Source organism: Ceratotherium simum, chromosome 7 (assembly GCF_057802395.1).
Source record: "Ceratotherium simum simum isolate JZ-2026a chromosome 7, ASM5780239v1, whole genome shotgun sequence".
NCBI lineage: Eukaryota > Metazoa > Chordata > Mammalia > Perissodactyla > Rhinocerotidae > Ceratotherium > Ceratotherium simum.
In genome coordinates, this window is record NC_141906.1 from 15,756,998 (window position 1) to 15,781,697 (window position 24,700).

Below are 24,700 nucleotides of genomic sequence, written 5' to 3' on the forward strand. Positions count from 1 at the left end.
AATTTTTTCAATATGTGATTTTAGTCATATACACTGACTTTAGACTTTAGAACTCTTCCCCACCCCAATAAAATTCAACCCCACTCTCTGTACAGAGTTCATTGTGATGCCTTTTCATGTCGTTTTGTCTAGTATGTTATGCTCTTATTCCATTTAGTTTGTGTTAAATAATTATAAACAATAAAATTCCTAATGTGCTCTCATAAAATCTATCACTTTGGTATAAAGATAATATTCAATTCACATGGAATTTGTTAAGCATCTATATGTGCATCTTTGAAGAACTGGTATGGTTAAAAATAAGAGGCAGTAAAGTAGGTGACAGGATTCAGGTTCTAGTCCCAGCTTTTTCAGTGTTTAACCATTTTGTGTTTTGGGGGCAAGTCCCTTTTCTCTAGGCCTTGATTTCCTAAACATTTAAGTTTTTATGATTCTTGGTAAATGACAAAGTCCTTGCTCTCAAATAATTTATAATTTTAAGAGCATTCAAATGATAATTACATGCTAAAGTAAAAATAAGTCCCAAAACAAAATGCATGTTATAACAAGTCAGGAAGAATTAGGCGATATAACGTCCTCATATATGTTCAACAAGCTCTATTTAAGAATATACAACATCTGATAAGGGGTTAATCTCCAAAATATATAAAGAACTCGTGCATCTCAACAACAAAAAACTAACAACCCAATTAAAAAATGGGCAAAAGACCTGAACAGACATTTCTCCAAAGAAGATATACAGATGGCCAACAGACATATGAAAAGATGTTCAAAATCATTAACTATCAGGGAAATGCAAATCAAAACTACAATGAGATATCGCCTCATGTCCATCAGAATGGCTATAATTAACAAGACAGGAAACAACGTGTTGGAGGGGATGTGGAGAGAAGGGAACTCTCATACACTGCTGGTGGGAGTGCAAACTGGTGCAGCCACTATGGAAAACAGTATGGAGATTCCTCAAAAAATCAAGGATAGAACTACCGTATGATCCAGCTATTCCACTGTTGGGTATTTATCCAAAGAAGTTGAAAACACCAATGCATAAAGATACATGCACCCCTGTGTTCACTGCAGCGTTATTCACAATAGCCAAGACTTGAAAGCAACCTAAGTGCCCATCAAGGGACAAATGGATAAAGAAGATGTGGTATATATACACAATGGAATACTACTCAGCCATAAGAAACGATGAAATCCAACAATTTGTGACAACATGGATGGACATTAAGGGTATTATGCAAAGTGAAATAAGTCAGAGGGAGAAGGTCAAATACCCTATGATTTCCTTCATTAAGTAGTAGATAATAACAACAATAAACAAACACATAGAGACAGAAAAAATATATATACAACAATATATATACTGCCAATGACAATTTTAAGTGCAGACCTAAAATGAGATTTTATAAAATACATTATCTTGGGGCCAGCCCCGTGGCTTAGCGGTTAAGTGCGCGAGCTCTGCTACTGGCGGCCTGGATTCGGATCCGGGCGCGCACCGATGCATGGCTTCTCCAGCCATGCTGAGGCCGCGTCCCACATACAGCAACTAGAAGGATGTGCAGCTATGACATACAACTATCTACTGGGGCTTTGGGGAAGAAAAAAAGGAGGAGGATTGGCAATAGATGTTAGCTCGGAGCTGGTTTTCCTCAGCAAAAAGAGGAGGATTAGCATGGATGTTGGCTCAGGGCTGATCTTCCTCACACACACACACAAAATAAATAAATAAATAAAATAAAATTGTTCTTATAAAAAAAGTTTAAAAAAAATAATAAAATACATTATCTTGCCTTTTCATATTTAATAGTTTCCTTAATGACTCAGTCATGATAAGCCTCAAATTGTAATGTGTAACACAGTGGGCCTCCAGGGCACAGTTAGTCCTGCACCATGCTCGCCCTAAACTGCTGAGCTTTCTTATTGCTAACTCTAGTTTTTATGCTTTTGGGGGCCTCATTTCATGCCAATAGATCATCACTTCTTAATAAGTGGGCTTAGAAACCAGACAACTGCATTTGTAAAAATTCCATGTTAAAAATGAATACACAGAAATAGAACAACCTGTTGTACACACATTTTGGGTTGATCTCAAAGGAATTATGCTGAGTGAAAAAGAGCCAACCTCAAAAGGTTACACTGTATAATTCATTTATATTACATCCTTGAAATGACAAAATTATAGAGATGGAGAACAGGTTAGTGCCATGGGTTAAGGAAGGAAGCGGCTGTGACTATAAAAGGATAGCAGGAGGTATCCTGGTAATGGAATTGTTCTGTATCTCAGCTGATGGAGATCACATGAATCTAAACATGGTAAAATTGCCTAGAACTAAATACACAAGTGCATGTAAAACTGGTGACATCTGATTGAGGACGAGTGAATTGTATCAATGTCAATTTCCTGGATTTGATATTGTACTGTAATTATGCAGGATGTTACCACTGGAAAAAATTAGGTGAAGAGTATATGGGATCTCTGTATTTGCGTCACTCTACAATTATCTCAAGATAAATAGTTTTTAAAAAATGAATGCACAGGATTTGAGGAGCACTCTTAGAAAGTGCAATAAGCACATGGCCTTTGTAATATATTTTGGTTGCTCAAAGAATTTATTTTTATTTTTTACTCAATGTTTCCAAAAAGAAGGAACCTCAAAATAGCTGGATTCTAGATGGGTAAGTCACTATTTGTGTTCTATCTCCCTGAGATGAACCTGTTAATAAGTGCAGGTTCTGTCATACCTCTTTGTATTCACAATATTTTTCTCAAAGACATCAAATTTTTTTATTAATAATTGGCCAGAAAAACCTTTTTTTGCAGGGGGGTGGATATGGAACCTCAAATGAGCTAAACCAAAGATGCTATGGCTGACTGTAGCTGTAACAATTAGGTCTTTGGAGATAGGTAAAATCCTTTAAAACAGTGACTGTTGGGGCCAGCCATGGCGTAGTGGTTAAGTTGGCACCCTCAGCTTCATGGGCCGGGGTTTGGTTCCCAGGCACTGACTTACACCACTCATTGGTGGCAATGCTGTGGCGGAGACCCACATACAAAATAGAGGAAGACTGGCAACAGATGTTAGCGCAGGCCAAATCTTCCTCAGCAAAAGAAAAAAAAAGTATTAAAAAAAACAAAACAGTGACTGCTGATCTCCCTTTATGCATAAAAAAATTTTAATCTACTGGGTACTCAGAAAGCATCATGAAAGGGACCGTTAGTAAATAAAGACCAGAAATCATACCAGTGAGACTTGAACATTGAGGCAACTCCAGCCTAACTGCAGAGGCAGAGATTCAGACTATTGCAGATGATAAAAACTGAAATAGATTTTCATATAATCTAGTATCCCTTATTAGAGGAACTGAAGTTACTTTCCTAAATAGTAGTTAGTTACTTTCCCAGTTTATCACTGGGTGAGCTAGAAAAGGGCTTCCAGCTCCCAGTCTAGCGCTCTTTTCCATTGGACGACAAAGCCCTATAAAATGCGTTTCTCCTCTCTCCAAGCACTTCCTCCCCTTGGCTGTTTTAGTTCCTGGAAGAAGAGACAATTTCTAAGCAGCATTTAAATGGTCACAGCACTTAATTCAGGTTCGCAGGGAAAACTTAATAAATACGTGTTTCCAGTTCCCTCTGTGGCCTAAACCAGCCGGATGACACAAGAGGAAGAAACTTCCAGGAAACAGTTCCGCGCGCAACCGCAGGACGGAGAACGCATGTCCTCTCTGACTTGCCGTAGGTGCTAGGTGGCCGCGGCTTGGGTCGTCCGCCCACCCCCTTCCACGTCAGCCAAGGAGTCCGCCGAGCCGCCGTCGCTGCTGCGGGTTGGAGCCGGAGTAGACGGTCCCACCGTTGCCCCCGCTGCTGCCCTCGGAGCCAGGTGGCGGGCCACGAGCCCCTAATCCCGGAGGCGTGGTGGGCTGGGCAGAGTCGGGGGAACTGGCTCTCCTGCGGGAGGATAAGGGAGGGGAACGAGTAGGCCGCTGGGGCCGCGCCTGGCGAGCGGAACGGGAGGCTGGGCGGCTTTGGACCGGACTCCCCACCCGGCCTGCGTCCTGGCCAGGGTCTTCTCCCTCCCAGGCCCCCGGGGCTTGCCACTTCAGGCCGAGGCCTGCTTTGCAGAAGGAAAGGGACGGAGAAGGAGCGTGGGGGTGCAGCGCACAGATTGAGGGACCCAAGTACACCGAGTCGGGCCCCACCGACCAACGCGATGAAGCGCTTTAGTTTTAGCAGAGTATTCGTGCACAGGGTCTCTTAACATGAGCAGTCCAGATTGTGTGTTATGTTAAAAAGTCACTTCTGTAACATGGTGGGATGGGGCTTGGGGACTGTCACGGACGGTATTGTGGGCCTATCCTGCAGTACAGCAATCTAAACTCTGGGTGGGGTTGTGGGGTGGGAGGTAATATGCCTCAGGCCAAGGCTGACAAGTGTTTTTTTATTATAATAGGCTTTATTTTTATAGTAAGCAGTATAGATTGACTCTGCCCTTCTAATACTTTAATAAAAACTCATAAGCCAAACTGATTGAACTTTAGACAGTAAAGATCACGATAGTTACTGGTTGGGTTTCTGTTTTTTGTTTTTTTACTTGTAATGATATCCTTCTATTTATTTTTCTAGATTTTCTGGCATCTGTTATCCTTAAATCTTGTATCGAGGGTTGATTTATAACCGGAAACCATGACGGCTGCTGAGAATGTGTGCTATACGTTAATTAACGTGCCAATGGATTCAGAACCACCATCTGAAATTAGCTTAAAAAATGATCTAGGTAAACTTTGATAATATTTGGAAAATATTAAATGGAAAAAAATGAAAAGAAAAAGCTCATTTGTACTTCAAGTTCTTTATAATTAGAAATGCTTAGCTTTTGTCTAAATATTTTATTCTAGGATCTCTTCAATAGACCTTTTGTCTTATTAAAAATGAAAACTTGCTACCTTTAGACTTGTAGTATTTGTTTTTGGAAATAAAACATCTCAGTTTAGCTTAGTAAAGCTAAAGAAATGTAATAGTTTAGAGGCTGGCCCAGTGGCGCAAGCGGTTAAGTGTGTGTGCTCTGCTACAGCGGCCCAGGGTTCGCTGGTTCGGATCCCGGGCACGCACCGACGCACTGCTTGTCAAGCCATGCTGTGGCGGCATCTCATATAAAGTGGAGGAAGATGGGCACGGATGTTAGCCCAGGGCCGGTCTTCCTCAGCAAAAAGAGGAGGATTGGCAGATGTTAGCTCAGGGTGGATCTTCCTTCCAAATAAATAAAAAAAAAAAAAAAAAAAAAAAGAAATGTAATAGTTTAGTTGTTAGATATTCTTCAAAATAACATAATGGCTTGTGTAGTTTAATGCATTATGCTTAAATGTAGCTGACAATTCTCTGTAGGTAACAGGTTGAGAGTGTGTATTTGAATGTCTTAGTTCCTTTGTGCTCTTAACTTCGTGTTACTTAGCTTGTAAAACCAAAAGAACTTGGTTCTTTGGGTTCACCACCTGTTGAATAAATGAAGTCAACACTGGAATACACATGTGTTTTGCAGGAAGGTTTAAGCTTTTCATTTTTAAAGCATTTATGCAAAGAAGAAAACATATATTTCTTAATTTTAGCAGTGTATGCTGTGTCTCCTTTTTGTGAGTGATTGTCAAAAAAATTTTTTTAAATAGTGCACATTCCAAAATAATGATTGTTTAATTGAACTACTAAAAATAAGTTAAACTGATAACTACTGTTTAAAACTGAGTGCAAATTACGCTTCAAATCTCTGGTTTGCAGTTTGAAAGGAGACAATATTTTACTTGCGTATTTCCACCTCTCAATCAGCAGTAATGGAATACCTCCTGATTTTAGGTTACTTAATATTAGGTTCCTATTGAGGTCTATTTTTATTTATTTATTTATTTATTTTTCATTTATTTTTTTTGTGAGGAAGATCAGCCCTGAGCTAACATCCATGCCAATCCTCCTCTTTTTGCTGAGAAAGACTGGCCCTGGGCTAACATCTGTGCCCATCTTCCTCCACTTTATATGGGACGCTGCCACAGTATGGCCTGACAAGCTGAGCCTCAGTGCATACCCTGGATCCGAACCCCGGCCGCCAGCAGCAGAGCTCGAGAACTTAACCGCTGTGCCTCGGGGCTGGCCCCAAGGTCTATTTTTAGAGAAGGACAAAGAAACCCTCTTTTTTGACGTTTAAACTGATAACTCCTTATATACAAAAGCCACATATATTTCCTTTTCTTCCCCCATATTTATGTAAGATAGTAGAATAGAATGCAAGTTAATGAATACACTTTCGTTGCTACTTTTTTCTTATAATTTAAAACTTTTCGGGCCGACCCCGTGGCTTAGTGGTTGGGTGCGTGCGCTCCGCTGCTGGCGGCCCGGGTTCGGATCCCGGGCGCGCACTGACACACTGCTTCTCCGGCCATGCTGAGGCCGGGTCCCACATACAGCAACTAGAAGGATGTGCAGCTATGACATAGAGCTATCTACTGGGGCTTTGGGGGAAAAAATAAATAAATAAAATTATTAAAAAAAAAAAAAAACTTTTCATTTTTAGACCCCCAAATTCCTTAAAGTTATAGCTGGGAAGATAAAAAACAAAAATCTGTCCTTAATTGTAACCATACTCTTTTCTTAACTACTCTCCCCCTACCAATAAATAAGTAAGTAGTCTTGAATTTTATGTATATTTTTGACTTTCTCTCATTGAGATGAGACAAAGTTTGGAAGTAGTTTCCAGTTTGAATAACAAATATTTTTTTGTTTCGTGAAACATTGAGTTGCTTTACCTACGCTTTTCTTTACCATTTATCGCTGGGTATGAGCTCTGATAACTATACATTCCCTGGAGTAGGACATACCTAGTGTATTTTGATGAATTGACTTGATATTTGAAATTTTCAGTAGTGTTCATAGAGGAAAATAATTTCTGAAAATTTTGAATATGTGGAAAGAAGCATCCTTCACCTCAATTTGAATTGTTGGAATAAATGGAAATTGGGGTTAGGGGGGCTGTGTAGTTTTTTTTACAAGTTTGCTGTTCAACTTACTTTTAAAACTTTTTACCCTTAGTACCAAGTGAAGTTTTATCCTACTAAATTTTTAGGGTTTGCTAATTTGTGAGAAGTAGCCAAAAACTGGAACAAAAGAAGCCATCAGCCTTATAGTGATACAATTTTATGCCTTTTGGACTTTGTGCCCTTTACAGTATCAAACATATTAGAAAAGAAAAAAAACTTCTTTAAGAAAAAATTCAGAAAGGAAGCTTTGGGACAAAGAGAGGAAAACCTGTTTAGGCTCAGTGAATGCAACTTGAGCCACTTAGAACTTTGCCTAATCTGTCTTATTTTCATAGTTATTGGTATCAGCTACTGTCATCTCTCCTGATGCTTTGTTTTTTGTCATCCTCACAGACTTAAAAACTGAAGATTTGCCCAGGTTGATACTCACTTCATGCTTTTACATTTGTTTATTTCTTGATTTGGTATGGCACACACCAGGTTTTTTTCATATGTGGTGGGGGATAGAATACTCTGAAGCAGGGAGAGATGCATGAGAAGTTAGTCTGTTTTAAACAAAAATATTGACCCTTGTGGGATAAATATGGCAGTAACCCTCACTGTCTTCTCAGTCCACATACCTGAGGACGTTCTCTATTCTGCCACATGTTAAAATATCATACCAATCTAGTAATAGATATATAGCCTTTGGGGGCTAGAAAGAACTTTTGATTTACCTAGTACAATATTTCCGAAGCTTAAATTCTTCCTATAGCTCTCCCAACTGGTCATTCACGGTCTCTCTCTCTTTGGCAACAACAAGAAACACTTTTGTTAATAACCAGTTGGCTCTAATTGTTGAAAATTTATTTCTAGTTCTATTCTTTTTTGCATGATATCCCTAAGATTATGAAAGACTTGTCATTCCTCTTTGTCCTCCCCTCTCCTAGATATTTGTTTATTTTTATGATGTAAACAATTGTAGTAGCAGTGTATTTGTTATATTTCTGCCTTTGAATTTTGGATCCAAAAGATTTTTACCATAAATTCTTCAGTATGCAATGACAATGATGTGAAATTATAGATTGTTTTGCATGAAATACTTTATAGTGCATATTTTTGGGGGCTAAAGTATATCCGTTCCCAACCTTTTTGAGTTTGAGGATCTTCCTAATGTTGAAAACATGTCACTGTCTGTCCCCCTCCGTTATAGTAGTTGTAACTTTGGTTGAGAAAATACACACTGACTAAAAGCTGCTTTGAATTCTGAAGCACTTAACAGAATCTATTTACATTTTGAAAAATAGCTACATGTGTGTTTGAGACATACATTATTTGGTATACCTATAGATTCATGGCCTTTGCGTTAACTCCATTGGCTAGGGACCAGACATCTAATCCAGTGCCTTCAGATTATATGTAAAGAATCATGACATGCAGAGATAAATGACTTGTGTAAAGTCATGTAGCTTGTTTGTGGCAGAGCCAGGTGGAGAACCCTTGTCACTTGGGTTAGTACCTTTATTACCATTGCCACTGATAAAGTAAGAACATGTTTTGTTTGTTAATTGCTTTTAAAATTGTCTGAGGGGGGCTGGCCCCGTGGCATAGCAGTTAAGTTCACGTGTTCCACTTCAGTGGCCCGGGGTTCACAGGTTCGGATCCCGGGCGCAGACTGACACCGCTTGTCAAACCATGCTGTGGTGACGTCCCATATAAAGTTGAGGAAGATGGGCATGGATGTTTGCCCATGGCCAATCTTCCTCAGCAAGAAGAGGAGGATTGGCAGCAGATGTTAGCTCAGGGCTGGTCTTCCTCACACACACACAAAAAATTATCTGAGGAATTTTCTTGTGAAATAATTGTGCTTTTTTTTTTTTTAATATTTGGATCAGAAAAAGGAGATGTAAAGTCGAAGACTGAAGCTTTGAAGAAAGTAATCATTATGATTCTGAATGGCGAAAAGCTTCCTGGACTTCTGATGACCATCATTCGTTTTGTGCTACCTCTTCAGGATCACACCATCAAAAAATTGCTTCTGGTATTTTGGGAAATTGTTCCTAAAACAACTCCAGACGGAAGACTTTTACATGAAATGATCCTTGTATGTGATGCATATAGAAAGGTAAACCAAACCATAATTATTTCTGAATATTGCTTTGATTTTAAATAAATGTAAAATTGGTGGAATGGGCTTTGTTTTAATTTTTAAAATTAAATCTTGGATAAGATGTAAGTTATAGATATTTGGAACTGAAGTTTTAAAGAATTATTATAAAAAGTTTTTTGTTACTATTTTCAGACATTTTCCATGCATTTTTATGTGTTATTGATAAAAAACAGTGACACGTAGAATATGACATTGATGTGATAAGTAAAAATTCTTTAATCGACAGGAATCTGAGGCAAATTATCTAACAATCTAGATCTTTTTCCTCAGACATACTTGCTGATTTTTTCATTGGAAAGTTTTGCATTTAAAAATTGTTTTTTTTGTAAAATGCTGGAACTCAACGTTTCATATTTAAATTTTTGTATCAGGATCTTCAGCATCCTAATGAATTTATTCGAGGATCTACTCTTCGTTTTCTTTGCAAATTGAAAGAAGCAGAATTGCTAGAACCTTTAATGCCGGCTATTCGTGCTTGTTTGGAGCATCGACACAGCTATGTTAGAAGAAATGCTGTTTTGGCCATCTATACTATCTATAGGTAAAGGTACTCCTTTGACTTAGTTCTGTGAGGACTGTTTAGTCTTTTAGACCAGAGGTTCCAAATGGTTCCTTGCAGATTGTATGTAGGTTGCAGATTTGTTTTCTTTGGCCTGAACAATATTTTTTCCTTATTAGCAAGTTGTCAACATTGAAAAGTCAAAAGATCCGGCAACACTGGGTCCTACTTTCTGCATAACAGCAATCTGCTGAAATTGTAGCCCCCTTTAAACAGTTTGTGTACTTTCCAGTTTACAACAGTGCCTATCATTCTCAATTGTCTTACTCCAGCCCAATTAATTTATTAACTTGATTAGCCCCATAGGCTGTGTCCCTGTTTTAGAATTCTCTTTTTGTGAAATGTGGGTCTTGTCTTTTTACCCTTAGAAGACTTAAGGAGGGAACTTTTTTAATAGGAACAACCAGTTGCAATTCTCAACTGATTCCTGTTCTTAGAAAGCTGAAGATTTTGGACTTTAAAAACAATTCAAAGAACCAGTTAGATGAAGCAAGAATAGTTGGTTTTTACAGTCACTGAGAATACTTGGTGTCAGTCCATTTTGGAGGAGATGGTAATTTTTATAAATGTCTTTGTACTTTAATAGTTGATTGTTATATAGTTTCACAGTTCTCTAACTTTTTGTTATCTGTTAGGGAAAGTGGTATTCTGGTTAATAATGTAGAATTCTTTGGAAGTTACCATACAGATTACACAAATTTCAGAATTTAAACTACAGTGTACACATAAAAATTAAGACATTTATAAGATAATTGGAAATTTGAACACTGTATGATGATATTAAGGAATTGTTAAATTTTTAAAGTATGATGATGGTATTATGATTAGTTTTAAAAAGAGAGAGTCCTTAATTTTAGAGAAACATACTGATATATTTACAGAAGAACTGATAAGTGGCCTGAGATTTGCTCCAGAATAATATGGGAGAAGAGGAAGTGAGCAGGGGTATAGGTGAAACAAAAATGGCTATGAATTAATAATTGTTAAAGCTAAGTGATGGTTTTTATTAAGCTGGTGTTCATTATTCTGTGTACTACAAATACTTAAAAATTTCCAAAATGAGAAGTAAGTTAGTAAGTAAATAAATACAGTATGTAACTAAGAAAATTCAAGGGACTATTTTTTTTTTCCTCCGATAATTCTTATTGAAGGATCTTTCAGTACCTTGAGGTTGTCATTATAAACATCGATATATTCCTCAAGTATATGAAAGACAATTATTATAGATATTCAGTTGATAGATAGCGTGTTGAATAAATCAGCTTTTTCTGTATGGAACTAGAAAACATAATTTGATAGTGAATGAAGATGTAAGCTTGTGATTCCTACCCACAATTTTCTAATTGATTTAAAGTTTCAAAAAGCAAAGCAATTGATAGTGATATAAAGTTTGATAAAGGTTAATTTTGGTAGTGTCCAGAGAGTTACTAAAATAACAAAGTGGGTTTTTATTAAATATGGATATTACCTATTTTATTTCAAGAAATTTTGAACATCTTATACCTGATGCTCCTGAACTGATACATGATTTTCTGGTGAATGAGAAGGATGCAAGTTGCAAAAGGAATGCATTTATGATGCTAATTCATGCAGATCAGGTGAAGTACTTTTTAAAAAATACTTTTATGACTGTATTTAAATGAGAATTAAAAGCGTTACATAGACCTGCCCGAGTTTTTAGTCAGTAATTTTGTTTATAGTACATAAGATTTGTGTATTTTGATTTTTTTAGATTTTCGAACTTAATTTGTATAAAAATACAGTTTTTTTCTTTCTTTCTTTCTTTCTTTTTTGTGAGGAAGATTGCCCCTGGGCTAACATCCATGCCCATCTTCTTCTACTTTTTATGGGACACCACCACAGCATGGCTTGACGAGTGGTGCATTGGTCTGCAGGATCTGAACCTGTGAACCCTGGGCCACCGAAGTGCAGCACGCAAACTTAACCCACTATGCCACTGGGCCGGCCCCAATACAGTTTTTTCTTAACGCTTCTCTGGAATGTTGCTTATGTGTGTACACTTTTTTTTTTAAGGTAAACATTGGAGAGACATTTAATGACAGTCATTTTACAGTTTTTCCAGATTGAAATTATGGCCATATTCTGTGGCACTCTACTTTGGGGCTTTGATTGCATGTTTTTCCTTCTCTTAGTATAGATCTAAAATTGTTTATTAGAGAAAAATAGTAATTTTGTATAGGGTCCACCCTGAGCCATGTGTGTGGGAGAAGGGTGGCCTTCAATGTAGATGTGAGTCCTTATTAGGCTCTTCAAATTTCCTAAGTAAATATCAACTCTACATTCAGCTGTGCAGATGGTTCACGTATATGGATCTACGGGTGGTTAGCAGTGACTCTGCGCATCTTGGTGACATCTAATCTTAGAATTTTTACTATCCAGTATTTATTATCAAAATGTGGGGAATAATATGCATGAAGACTGAAAAATACGGAGTCTATCCATTCCTCTGAAATCTAGATGCTTTCATTTTATCTTTGTAAACAGGATTATAAGAAAGCTGCTTATTTGGGCCACAGTGTTTTGTCTTCTTGTAGAAATAGGTTTACTGACGTTTGTTTTTGGTGTTGTGCTATTTGCCTGCGTGAAGGGACTTGATGAGAAGTAGTTCAGTAAAATCCGTGGATACTTTTACTGTAGAGGTGTTGTTGAGGCCGTAGTTCTCTATATCACAGTGTTCCATGTGTGAGAATCGATGAGATTTTTCTTTCAGGTCTCAGAAGTAGGAATTACTATGCTCCTAAGCAGTTGGTTTGTTTTGATTATATGGATACCCTGAATCATGTAATACATGGTGTTTTGGTTTAGCTGCTAGAAAATTCAGACCCCAGCTTTGTGGCCCATTTCTAGAAAATGTATTTGACTTTATGTCTTACATTTTTATGTTAACCTTCATTTTTTCTCTTCAATTAATTTTTCTTTGCACTGATTTCTTCATTTGTTTTATATTTAGTTGTGTATATTTTTTAAAGTTGCCTTAAGTCCTTTTATTGAATGAGGTGGAGTTTGGTAAACAAATTCTTAATTTTTTAGGATCGAGCTTTGGATTACCTGAGTACTTGTATTGATCAAGTTCAGACATTTGGAGACATTCTTCAATTGGTTATTGTTGAACTAATTTATAAGGTAAGACTAATCTATAATGGGTATAATAAACTTTAAGAGTTTAAGACAAGATTAAATAGTCTCTGGGATGCTGCTTAATTGCTAGGATTATATGTTTTAATAGTAGGAATATGTTATAGCATGGCCTGTTAAAGTCTTTTTTTTCTTTTTCCTTTGGTTTATTGTATTTTCCAAGTACTTGCTTCTCTCTAAACCTCCATAAAGAATTCTGTAAAAACTCATGGCTTGACCCAGTACAACTGCAAAGAAATTGTTGTGTACTTCTCAGTCACTGAATAGATCATGAATTAGGCTTTGGAATAAAATTCAAGATCTTTTCTTGAGTACACACCAGACTACTTTGGAAATCTAAAAACAAATGAAAAAAGCCTGAAATACTTTTTATGTTCCCCCTTTGTAAAAGAGAATAGAGAAACTTTAAATATGTTAATATGACATCGTAGGCAATTGACTAACAGGTAGTCTAAAACTAGGTAAGAGATGTGGGTTTTAAAATGAAGTACTTTATTGGCAGCATTTTAATTTGATGTATCCTTTGAAAGAATTGATTGCATCTTAATATTCCGATAAAATAAAAGGTGCAGTAACATCCAATTTTGCTATTGATACCAATGGAGGCCAACAAAAATATACATCAGGAATGGCTTCATTAAATAGGGTGGTATGGACAAAATACCCATAGCAGACACTACTACTTTTGAGTCATGCCCAAGTAGTAGAACTTGGACTATATATATTTTAGGAAGATCTAACATAAATAATAACTTCAAAAGGGAAAAAATAAGGAATATTTGCTTCACAGGTGAAGGTATTAAGATGCATTTAGAGTGGGATAGACAATTTTAGTTGTCTCCTCAATATTGAATATGGTCCCAAATAATAAGTAGTAGTACTTGAAAAAGAGGTTATCTTTCTTGCTTTAAGAACTGGTATTTTCCCTTTATCAAGCTATTGAGATTTATATAATCCATCATGTTTTCCTTTTTGACATGGCATCCAGAATAAAAATTTAGCACCAAATTTAATATCCTATCACAGTACCCATGTAGTGTACTTGGTTAATGTGGTATTGTCTTTGCTTTTGTTACTTTAGATTTTCTTTTCCTATTTCACCTACGTATACAATGCATATCTTTTATTATAAGCCATCTAAAAACCTTTTGTGCAAGAGTGAAAATATAAATTATGATTGTAACAATTATTTGAAGTAACACCCATTTCTTTCTGAATTTACTAGTGTTGTGTCACTGTCTCATCCCATGTTGCCCAACATTTTCAGATGTTCTTATAAGGCTGTTCTTAGCTTTGAGATTAAGAAAACTAGCATCCCATAAGCTGACATCTATAAAAAAAATGTATTTGAAAGCAAGTTTCCCTGAAGTCAGTTGACACCTAAATGTTTTCTTCTCCAGGTCTGTCATGCCAATCCATCGGAAAGGGCTCGTTTCATTCGCTGCATCTATAACTTACTACAGTCTTCTAGCCCTGCTGTAAAATATGAAGCCGCTGGAACATTAGTGACACTGTCTAGTGCACCTACTGCAATCAAGGTACTGCTTATTTCTTTTGGAGCCAGTTAGATGATAGATGTGCTGTCTTAGCACTATGATTTAGTGACATTGCGATTTACTATGTGGTTACATGGCGTAAAGATAACAACTACAAATTTTATGAAATAATTTCATTCCTTACATAGTTTGACCTTTCTTCTTCCTTCCTGCTTTCATCCATATATAGGGAGAGAGAAAGAGAGAGAATACCAATATTTCTAGTTTCTGAAGAAGTGATACTGGTATTTTAAGATCTCTCCCCATACTTTACTTACATTATCTGGGAAAATGAATTCTGGATCCTAAAAAGTTTCCAGTGAGAATGTTCAATAATGGAATATTATCTTTCTCTTTAGTTTACTATATCAGAGCTATATGGGGAACCCCTAATATATTCAGAGAATGAATTGTTCTAGAAAACCAGATTGTATAAATAGGAGAATTTACTGCTTTGCCTATGAATATTTTTAAAAAAATTTTTTTTTAACTTTTTATTTTGAAATAATTTTAGACTTACAGAAAAGTTGCAAAAATAGAGCAAAGTTCCCATTACCCTTCACCCAGCTTCCCATAATATTCCTGTCTTGCATAATGATGGTATAATTGTCAAAACTAAGAAATTACCATTGGAACAATATTGTTAACTATAGAGTTTATTCGAGTTTCACTAATTTCCCCACTGATGTCCTTTTTCTGTCCCAGGGTCCAGTCCAGGATCCCACATTACATTTAGTTGTCACGTGTTAGTTTCCTCCAATCTGTGAAGTTTCTCAGCCTTTCCTTATTTTTCATGACCCTGACGCTTTTGAAGAGTCAGTTTGTAAAATATCTCTCAAATCAGTTTGTCTGATTTTTTCTCATAATTAGGTCAAAGTTATGCATTTTTGGGGAGAATACCACAGAAGTGATGCACCCTTCTCAGTGTCTCAAGGAGTACATGATGTTGATATATCTTATTAGTGATGATGTTAACCTTGATCAGTTGGTTAAGATGGTGTCTGCCAGATTCCTCCACTGATGAGTTATGATTTTTCCTTTTGTAATCTGGGAAGATACTTTGAAACTGTGCAGACATCCTATTTCTTCTCAAACTTACACCAACTAATTTTAGCATCCATCAGTGGATCTTCTCTACAGTTTTTACTGTGGTATTCTAATGGTGATTTTTGTTTCCCTCATTCTGCATTTATTAATTGGAGTTCTGTAAGGAAAAGCTATCCCTTCTCCTTCCTCCCTCCCTCCCTCCTTTCCCTTTTTCTTTATATCAGTATGGATATTTTATTCTATGGATTATAATCCACTGTTATTGTTATTCTGTTGATCAAGTTGTTTAGCTTTGGTCATTGAGAGCTCTTCCAGGTTTGCTCCTTTGTCCTCCACTTTTAATGAGTCGGGGTCATCCTTATTTTTTTATTTTTCTGTACTGTAAGGCAGGTGTGTTAGACTTTGTGCCTAAACTCAATAGATGTACTTTTTGGGATTCTCTATCTGCTTTTTTCTGCCTTGTTCCTTAGTTTTAACACTTTATTTTTGGCCGTTAATAGGTATTTCTGCCTACAGCAGCCCCTTTTTATTCTTTTAATTTGTTATGCTTCTAATCTTTTGTAAACTTGAAAAATAATGATATTTGTTAAAACTTAGAGAATAAAGGGACACATTTTTCCTGGAAAAATGTATAAACTTTTAGTGCAGGAGTGGTGAACGTATTTTGGCTTCTTGGGGTTTTTTTTTTCTTATTTTCAGATTCTATGTTTAAGATAGGTGAATATGTTCTTAAAAAGTATTTCTTTTTTTATATAGGCTGCTGCTCAGTGTTACATTGATTTAATTATTAAGGAGAGTGACAACAATGTAAAGCTCATAGTTCTGGATCGATTGATAGAATTGAAAGAGCATCCTGCTCATGAACGAGTACTACAGGTAAATGTTATCAGAAAGAGAGAAATCCTAAATTAAATCTTCTTCAATTTGAGATAATTCCCAAGCCTTGCCACCTTGGTTAGCTTGGAGACTGGATAGTTTAAATTTTGGTCAACTAAGATGTAACTCTTGAATCACCAAAGCCTTTTGGGGTATTGTCTTTGCCATAAAAAAGTATTTCTAGGGCCGGCCCTGTGGCTTAGCGGTTAAGTGCGCACGCTCCGCTGCTGGCGGCCCGGGTTCGGATCCCGGGCGCGCACCGACGCGCCGCTTCTCCGGCCGTGCTGAGGCGGCGTCCCAGATACAGCAACTAAGAGGGATGTGCAACTATGACATACAACTATCTACTGGGGCTTTGGGGGAAAAAATAAATAAATAAAAATTAAAAAATAAAAATATTTCTAACATGAATTAATATGTTATCTTTTATCTTTTCTGTGTGTACTGCACTCAGTATTCTTGGCAATAGAGATATATTCTTTTTGATTTGAATGTAAATTACATTTCTTGAAAAATATTATACCAATTGATTGAGAATAAAAGATCATTAGATTCTAGAAAATTATCAGCATACCTATTTAATCTGTGAGAATAATGATTGTTATAAAAATAAAGCCCCACAACAGCTAAATTCAATGCTGATCCTGGATCAGAGCAACAACAAAAAATTTGCTATAAAGAACGTTATTGGGACAATTGGAGAAATGTGGATATAGACTGTATATTAATTAATAGTCTTGGGCCGGCCCCGTGGGTTAGTGGTTAAGTGCGTGCGCTCTGCTACTGGCGGCCCGGGTTTGGATCCCTGGCGCACACTGGTGCACCGCTTCTCCGGCCATGCTGAGGCCACGTCCTACATACAGCAACTAGAAGGATGTGCAAGTATGACATACAACTATCTACTGGGGCTTTGGGGAAAAAAAGGAGGAGGATTGGCAATAGATGTTAGCTCAGAGCCAGTCTTCCTCAGCAGAAAGAGGAGGATTAGCATGGATGTTAGCTCAGGGCTGATCTTCCTCACACACACAAAAAAATAATTAATAGGCTTGTTATCAATGTTAAATTTTCTGAATGGTAGTTTTATTGTGGTTATATAAAAAAGTATCCTGGGCCGGCCCTGTGGCTTGGTGGTTAAGTGCGTGCTCTGCAATGCTGGTGGCCTGGGTTCGGATCCCGGGTGCGCATCAAGGCACCACTTCTCCGTCCAACCTGAGGCCGAGTCCCACATACAGCAACTAGAAGGATGTGCAGCTATGACATACAACTATCTACTGGGGCTTTGGGGGGAAAAATAAAATAAATAAAATCTTTAAAAAAAATAAAATAAAATAAAAAAAAAAATAAAAAATAAAAAAGTATCCTTATTCTTGGGAGGCATACACCAAAATGTTTAGGCATAGAGTATGATAAAGCAAATGTGGCAAAATATTAACAACTGGTGAATGTAAGTGAAAGTTATACAGGAGTATAACTTTTAAAATATTTATCTGCTGTAGATTTTTTTGTGTGCGTCTTTAAAATATTACATTTTTCTACAGAGCCAAAAAACATCCCCAAATACCCTTTTTGTTTGGTTTATTCAATTCATGACCATATATCTGGTTTTTCCACCACTAGTAATTTTCTTTTTGATCAAAGAATTGAAGTGATGATGGACAGAACTCTCCATTGTACAGTTAAGATTTTCTTCTTGTGACCAGAAATACTGGTGTTTATTCTGGATTTTTTGTTTCTTTTCAGGATCTGGTTATGGACATCCTACGAGTATTGAGCACACCAGACTTAGAAGTACGCAAGAAAACTCTGCAGTTAGCACTGGATCTTGTCTCTTCTAGGAATGTTGAAGAGGTAAAACAAAACTCTGAGAGCCCTTGGTAAGCCCTCAGGCCAAACATGATGTAATTCTCCCTTATTTTTACCTTCTTCTATAGCTGGTTATTGTCCTGAAGAAGGAAGTGATTAAAACAAATAATGTGACTGAGCATGAAGATACTGACAAATATAGACAACTCCTTGTGCGAACACTGCATTCTTGTTCTGTCCGATTTCCAGATATGGCTGCAAACGTTATTCCTGTGGTATGTAATGATGATCTTAATTTTGAAGTTCTCTAAAAGAATTTAAAAAAAAATTCTAGTTATCCAACAGTTAAACTCTGGAAATCTCAACTGTCTGGAATCACTAAATCTCATGGTCAGAAGGGATCTTCATGTCCATTCGTAAACACAGAAAGATAAGGACTGACTGACTTCTCTTACATCTTCATCAAAAAAATAAATAGATAAAAACATAGTAACAAAAATACCTCTGCATGTTATTATAATTGGTGTTTGTTACAGTTACCTAAAGTAAAATTATTCTTTGTATATGTATCATTCAGTAGGGCAAATTAGTATTTCTTTCAAATAGTTTTACCTCTTAAAGTGGAGGATTCAATTATAGGAAAAATTCACATGCCTAAAATATTTTGCTTTCTCTTAAAGTGAAGGATTCGATTATAGGAAAAATTCATATGCCTAAAATATTTTGCTTTCTGTCACTGTCAGATAAATGAGGTAGGTTACTATAATATGAAATTTTGCCTTTGAGCTCTGAGTTTTCTCTAAAATGATTTTACTTTTAGTTACAACTCAGGAGTATCCAGTTAATTTATTTTGAGTTGCGGATTTCCAGCTTCTGTTTTATTGTGAGTTTTACAATAAACTTTGCTGCACATAAAACAGAAAAGCCATTGTGAGTTTGTTACATAATGATGCTTGTCTCTCAACTTACATTTTGTTATGTATTTGAAAATTATTAATTATATTCTTTGTAAATTTGTTTAATTTACTTGTTAAACCTTAGATAATTTTCTTTCTGAAAGTTATGTAATTGTTATCCTATTTTCCTTTTTTTTCTTTTAGTTAATGGAATTTCTCAGTGACAGTAATGAAGCAGCAGCTGCTGATGTCTTGGAGTTTGTTCGTGAAGCCATTCAGCGCTTTGATAACCTGAGAATGCTTATTGTTGAGAAGATGCTTGAAGTCTTTCATGCTATTAAATCCGTCAAGTAGGTCTAAAATCTGTTTAAATGTAAAGTCAAATAAGCATTTTACCTTTAAAGGGTCAGTTGATAGAAAATATAAGAGAGGAGAGATGACTCAAGGCAATCTAGCCAAAATAAGTATGTCACTAAGCCTCACCTCACCCCCTCCCTCAGTTTTATCCATGTAATCTGTGGGCAAAATTTTTTTTTGTACGAGTGTTTTAGCTAGGTTTCTTTATCCTGATTTCCTCTAAAACATTGTGAATCCTAAAGTGGCTAAGGAATGTATTTTTAGAGGTATCATTATTATTTATATCCCCCTTTAGCACTTACTGAAGTGAAGGATTGAAAATGCAACGTAAATCTGACATGTGTTTCCATTCAGGTAGCCTTTGCTAATGAGAAAAGACTGTTGCATCTAAATTTTTCATTTAAAGCATCTGATGAATAGACTATACTAGACTTTCGTTGTATCTGCCTAGATAGAAAAGAAGAGAACACTACAAAATAGTTTTTATGATGTGAAAATGTATTGATATTTATGGAAGTAAGAAAGATTCGCTTCCTTTGTGAGAAAAAAAAATCATATCGAAGTTTTGGTTTTGGCGCCATGATCTCTTAGGGCTTCAATGTCTAGAATCTTTCTTTAATAAATTTAATGTAAATCTTAGGGAAAAGATGACTAAAGACTCTATTCAGTTTAACATTTTTAACTAGAGAATTATTGCTTTCTTTACTTTATATTTTTCTTTTCTGGGAAAGATTCACCCTGAGCTAACATCTGTGCCAATCTTCCTCTATTTTGTATGTGGGTCGCCGCCACAGCATGGCTGCCAACAGGTGCTGTAGGTCTGTGCCTGGCAACTGAATCCAGGCCACCGAAGTGGAGTGCACCGAACTTAACCACTAGGCCACAGGGCCAGCCCCACTTCATGTTTTTGTTTTTTCTCTTGCTGATCCTTCCTTGTCCATTGTTCTGTTCATCATCCTGCCTCTTCTTTTCAGTGACTACTGAATAAAAATTGAATTACTTTTTACGTTAAAATAATACATTTTTTGTAGTAGTAAGTGATAAAATCAAATTTACCTTAACTCTGTCCTAAATGAACACCTTTCTGGGAAACATTTTGATATTTTATTTTTACTGTTGGGTTACCAGTTTTAGAATGTTCCTAATAATGATGGATGGGAATACTTATTTGCCTTTTAATTCTTGTAATTTCTGAAGAGAATCAAAGAAAGTTAGTGTCTTTGTTATAGTCTTTCTTAATATTTCATCCACAATCCCTTAGAACTGCAGAATCTTGTTTTCTTGCTTGAGCTTAAATTCACAAAGAAAGACTTCTGCTTCGAGGTTTATTGGCAAAGTAGGTGTTTCAGAACTTGTATTCTTGCCTTAGGATTTACCGAGGAGCGTTGTGGATCCTGGGAGAATACTGCAGCACCAAGGAAGACATCCAGAGTGTGATGACTGAGGTCCGCAGGTCCCTCGGGGAGGTATGTTTTACTTTAGTAAATGCTACTTTAGATGGTAGTTTTTACTTTAATAAATCTGATTTTTATGTGGTGATTTGCTTTCATGCTTTTATTTAGTAGTGTCTGGGGTAAAGAACACTGAAAAATGCATTTTAATTACCTAGATAATTAAGCTGTGGGAAATTTGGGAGTCCCCTGCCCCTGCATTGAGCCGTAACACCTGTTCTTTTATCTGTATTATTTACCTTTCTGGGTAAGATTTTATTTGGACAAAAGGTTCTGTGTTTTAAAAAAAGAAAAAGACTTGTAAAACTCTGCTTTAGCCTGTGTGTTCTGAAACAAGAAGGCAAATGTTATAAGAACAGAGCTGACTTGAGAATATTTACGTACTAAAACTGGCAATGTTTCCTTATCCAGACGACTGTGTGGTAGAACAGAAAGAACAGTGCTTGTCAGGAGGCCTGGGTTCCAGTCTTGCTTCTGCCAATAATTAGCTCTGGCACCTTGGATATAAGTCCCTTAACCTGACTGGACATCATATTTTTCATCTGTAAAATAAAAGAGTTGATAGATAATGATTGAAGACTCTTGGAGCTCTTAAATTAGATGATAGACTGGTGTTGAGGAATAAATACATAGTAGCCATTTGTTTTTTTAACAAAGTAGTTGGTGAAGTTACTATCTACGAGTAAGTCAGATTCATTTCATTTTAGAAGGATGGGTGCTGTTTTTGGTTAGTATTTCAAGGGAAGGAATAGAGAAGAGGAATAAGACTTAGTATCTACTTTGTCTTAGTCACTATCCTATGCATTTTCCTATTAAGTGGCTTATGTGGAAAGAATTAAGATTTCCGTTTTACAGATAAAGAAACTGAGGCTCAAAGTAGTTTAATAAACTTGCCCAGAACCATACAACCAGTAAGTGGCATCCATCTCCAAAGCCCCTGTACTTTCCACTGCGTTATCCTGGGAAGGAAAGAGGATTGAAAGCAGAGCTCCAGGTTCCGAAAATCCCACTGAGGGTATGGCTTCTCTTCATGGTTTTGCTTGCTGTTGGTATTATTACTAAATTGATGTTTCCAATTGATTTTTAGATCCCAATTGTAGAGTCAGAAATAAAGAAAGAAGCTGGTGAATTAAAACCTGAAGAAGAAATAACTGTGGGGCCAGTTCAGAAATTGGTAACTGAGATGGGCACCTATGCAACTCAGAGTGCCCTCAGCAGCTCTAGACCCACCAAGAAAGAGGAGGAAAGGTAATTTGCAGCACCTGTGCCCTGCCAGCTATACTTTTTTTATTACTCCTGTGTCTAAAACAGTCAAATGACTTCTTTTCTCTTATTAGTTTGCTTTTTTGACCAAAATGGAAATCTTTGCCATTTAAGATACTTGAAAGGAGAAGTATGTTTAAGTTCTTTCTCTCAGGAGTTTTGTTAATCATTTTAATCCTCTGCTCCTTATAACTGTTTTCACTGAAGTAACTGTGTTTTGTTTAAACCAAAATTATTTTACTCACATAGAAAATGCTAAGTGGAGGTCACTTTGGTGATATTTGAGTTTTGTTGTTTATTAGCATTTGGGAAACATATTTTGAAGATTTTTCACTTCTTTTTTTAAATTTTTTTTTTTTAATTTATTTATTTCCCCCAAAGCCCCAGTAGATAGTTGTGTATCACAGCTGCACATCCTCCCAGTTGCTGCATGTGGGACGCGGCCTCAGCATAGCCGGAGAAGCGGTGCATGGGTGTGACCCCGGGATCCGAACCCGGGCCACCAGCAGCAGAGCGCTCGCACTTAACCACTAAGACACGGGGCCAGCCCAGATTTTTCACTTCTAATTGATGGAATAAAATTTTGATGTTTCCCTCTTTATTTTGCTGTCCAATTTTATGTGAAGATGATGAAAATAATGCCGAAAAGTTTATTGATTGCTTACTATGTGCTAGGCTTTGTGCTAAGTAGTTTGTCTCATATAGTTTTGACAATAACCTATTGAGATAGAGTATATTATTATCCCCTTTTTACAGAAGAATATGAGGCTTAGAGAGGTTTGTTACTTACCCAAAGGGACACAATAAATAAATAGATAAGCTGAGATTTGAATGTAGCTCATTGGGTCCAGTGCATACACCCTTAACCATTTTCTCTTTCCATATTCATTTGGCTCTTGCATCATTTGGAGATAAGTTTTTTTTTGTTGTTTTTTTTTTAAAGATTTTATTTATTTTTTTCCCCCCAAAGCCCCAGTAGATAGTTGTATGTCATAGCTACACATCCTTCTAGTTGCTGTATGTGGGACGCGGCCGCAGCATGGCCGGAGAAGCGGTGCGTCGGTGCGCGCCCGGGATCCGAACCTGGGCCGCCAGCAGCGGAGCGTGCGCACTTAACCACTAAGCCACGGGGCTGGCCCCAGGAGATAAGTTTTAAAGCCATATATTTTTCAATTTTTCCTTTTTTTTATTCTGGGAGCTAGAGAGGGAGCTAATTTAGATCCTTATCAGTGAAGGCTGGCAGCAGGAATGTTAAATAGGCTTATTTGAATCACTTATACAAAAGCTGCATGCTGCTTAAGAAGTTGGTGGGTTTCATTTTCCTTGATTGCTTTGCAGACCTCCCCTGAGAGGATTCCTTCTGGATGGAGATTTCTTTGTTGCTGCCTCCCTTGCCACAACTCTGACCAAGATCGCCTTGCGCTATGTGGCTTTGGTTCAGGAGAAGAAAAAGCAAAACGTAAGTTCATTTATTCTGCATTTACCAAACAAGTGAGTATTGAGAGCCTACTATATGCATGGAACAGTCAGGGACCCAGAAGTGAATGCTGAAGTTCCTGTCATGAAAGAGCTTATGGTTTAATGGAGGAAATGGACACAGTAATATAATCTTATTGTAAAATTGACAAAGTAATATAATAATAATACCTGTGATTATTCCAATGGAAGAGATATAAGGGTTTATGAAGTCATTTCTGTTTGCTGGGATTAGTTAAGGCCCAGTGAAGAAAATGCCTCTCTGTCTCCAGTATCTTTATCTAGTCAGTCATTGTCTCTTTTATGCCAGAAATGTCTCTTAAATATTTTCCCATTCTACAGTTCATAACTTCATCGTGGCTTCTCACCATTGTGACTGTACTTTCATTTACAACAGTGTACTTCCATTCCCCCAAACCCTCCTACCATCCTTTGTGCTATTGTCCTACATTTTATTTCTGCTTGTCATGTTGTCAACCCTATGATGCACTGTTATTATTTTTGCTTTAAATAGTTACTTATCTTTTTTATATATATTCACCACTTTTTTTCCATTTCTTATCTAGTGTCTGGACTCAGGTAGAGAGGGGGCATTCTTAGCCAATTGTAAGAGGTCGAGAGTTGGGAACAGGGAATAGAGCAAAAATCAGGTACCTTCCTGGATGCTTTTTTTTTGCATATTTTTCTTCATGGTAAAATACAGATAACAAAATTTACGATTTTAGCCTTTTTTTTTTTTTTGTGAGGAAGATCAGCCCTGAGCTAACATCCATGCCAATCCTCCTCTTTTTTTTTTCTTTTTGTTGAGGAAGACTGGCCCTGCAGCTAACATCCATGCTGATCTTCCTCCACTTTATGTGAGATGCTGCCACAGCATGGCCTGATTTTAGCCATTTTTAAGTGTACAGTTCAGTGGCATTCACATTGTTGTGCAGCCATTACCACTGTCTGTCTCTAGAACCTTTTCATTATGCCAAACTGAAAGTGTATCTAGTAAACAATAACTCCCCATACCTCCTGCCCCCTGCCAGCTACCATTCTACTTTTTGCCTCTATGAATTTGCCTATTCTACATACCTCATATGAGTGCCATTATACAGTATTGT

The 24,700-nt window shown here is 36.8% G+C and overlaps 1 protein-coding gene across 2 annotated transcripts in view; it reads left to right on the forward strand.

Moving 5' to 3' along the window:
• Positions 1 to 3,777: 3,777 nt before the first annotated feature.
• The window catches only part of COPB1 (coat protein complex I subunit beta 1), a 35,540-nt gene continuing 14,617 nt past the window's right edge, over positions 3,778 to 24,700 (forward strand). Inside the window, exons 1-14 of one of the 2 annotated variants that reach the window (XM_004418460.3) lie at positions 3,778 to 3,887; positions 4,631 to 4,781; positions 8,901 to 9,130; positions 9,547 to 9,716; positions 11,218 to 11,332; positions 12,786 to 12,878; positions 14,291 to 14,428; positions 16,229 to 16,348; positions 18,089 to 18,196; positions 18,280 to 18,426; positions 19,252 to 19,397; positions 20,774 to 20,870; positions 21,943 to 22,103; positions 23,457 to 23,577. In XM_004418460.3, coding sequence (XP_004418517.1) covers positions 4,691 to 4,781; positions 8,901 to 9,130; positions 9,547 to 9,716; positions 11,218 to 11,332; positions 12,786 to 12,878; positions 14,291 to 14,428; positions 16,229 to 16,348; positions 18,089 to 18,196; positions 18,280 to 18,426; positions 19,252 to 19,397; positions 20,774 to 20,870; positions 21,943 to 22,103; positions 23,457 to 23,577 — 1,737 coding nt within the window. In that variant the 5' untranslated portion in view covers positions 3,778 to 3,887; positions 4,631 to 4,690. The other variant, XM_004418461.3, reaches the window with a different exon arrangement.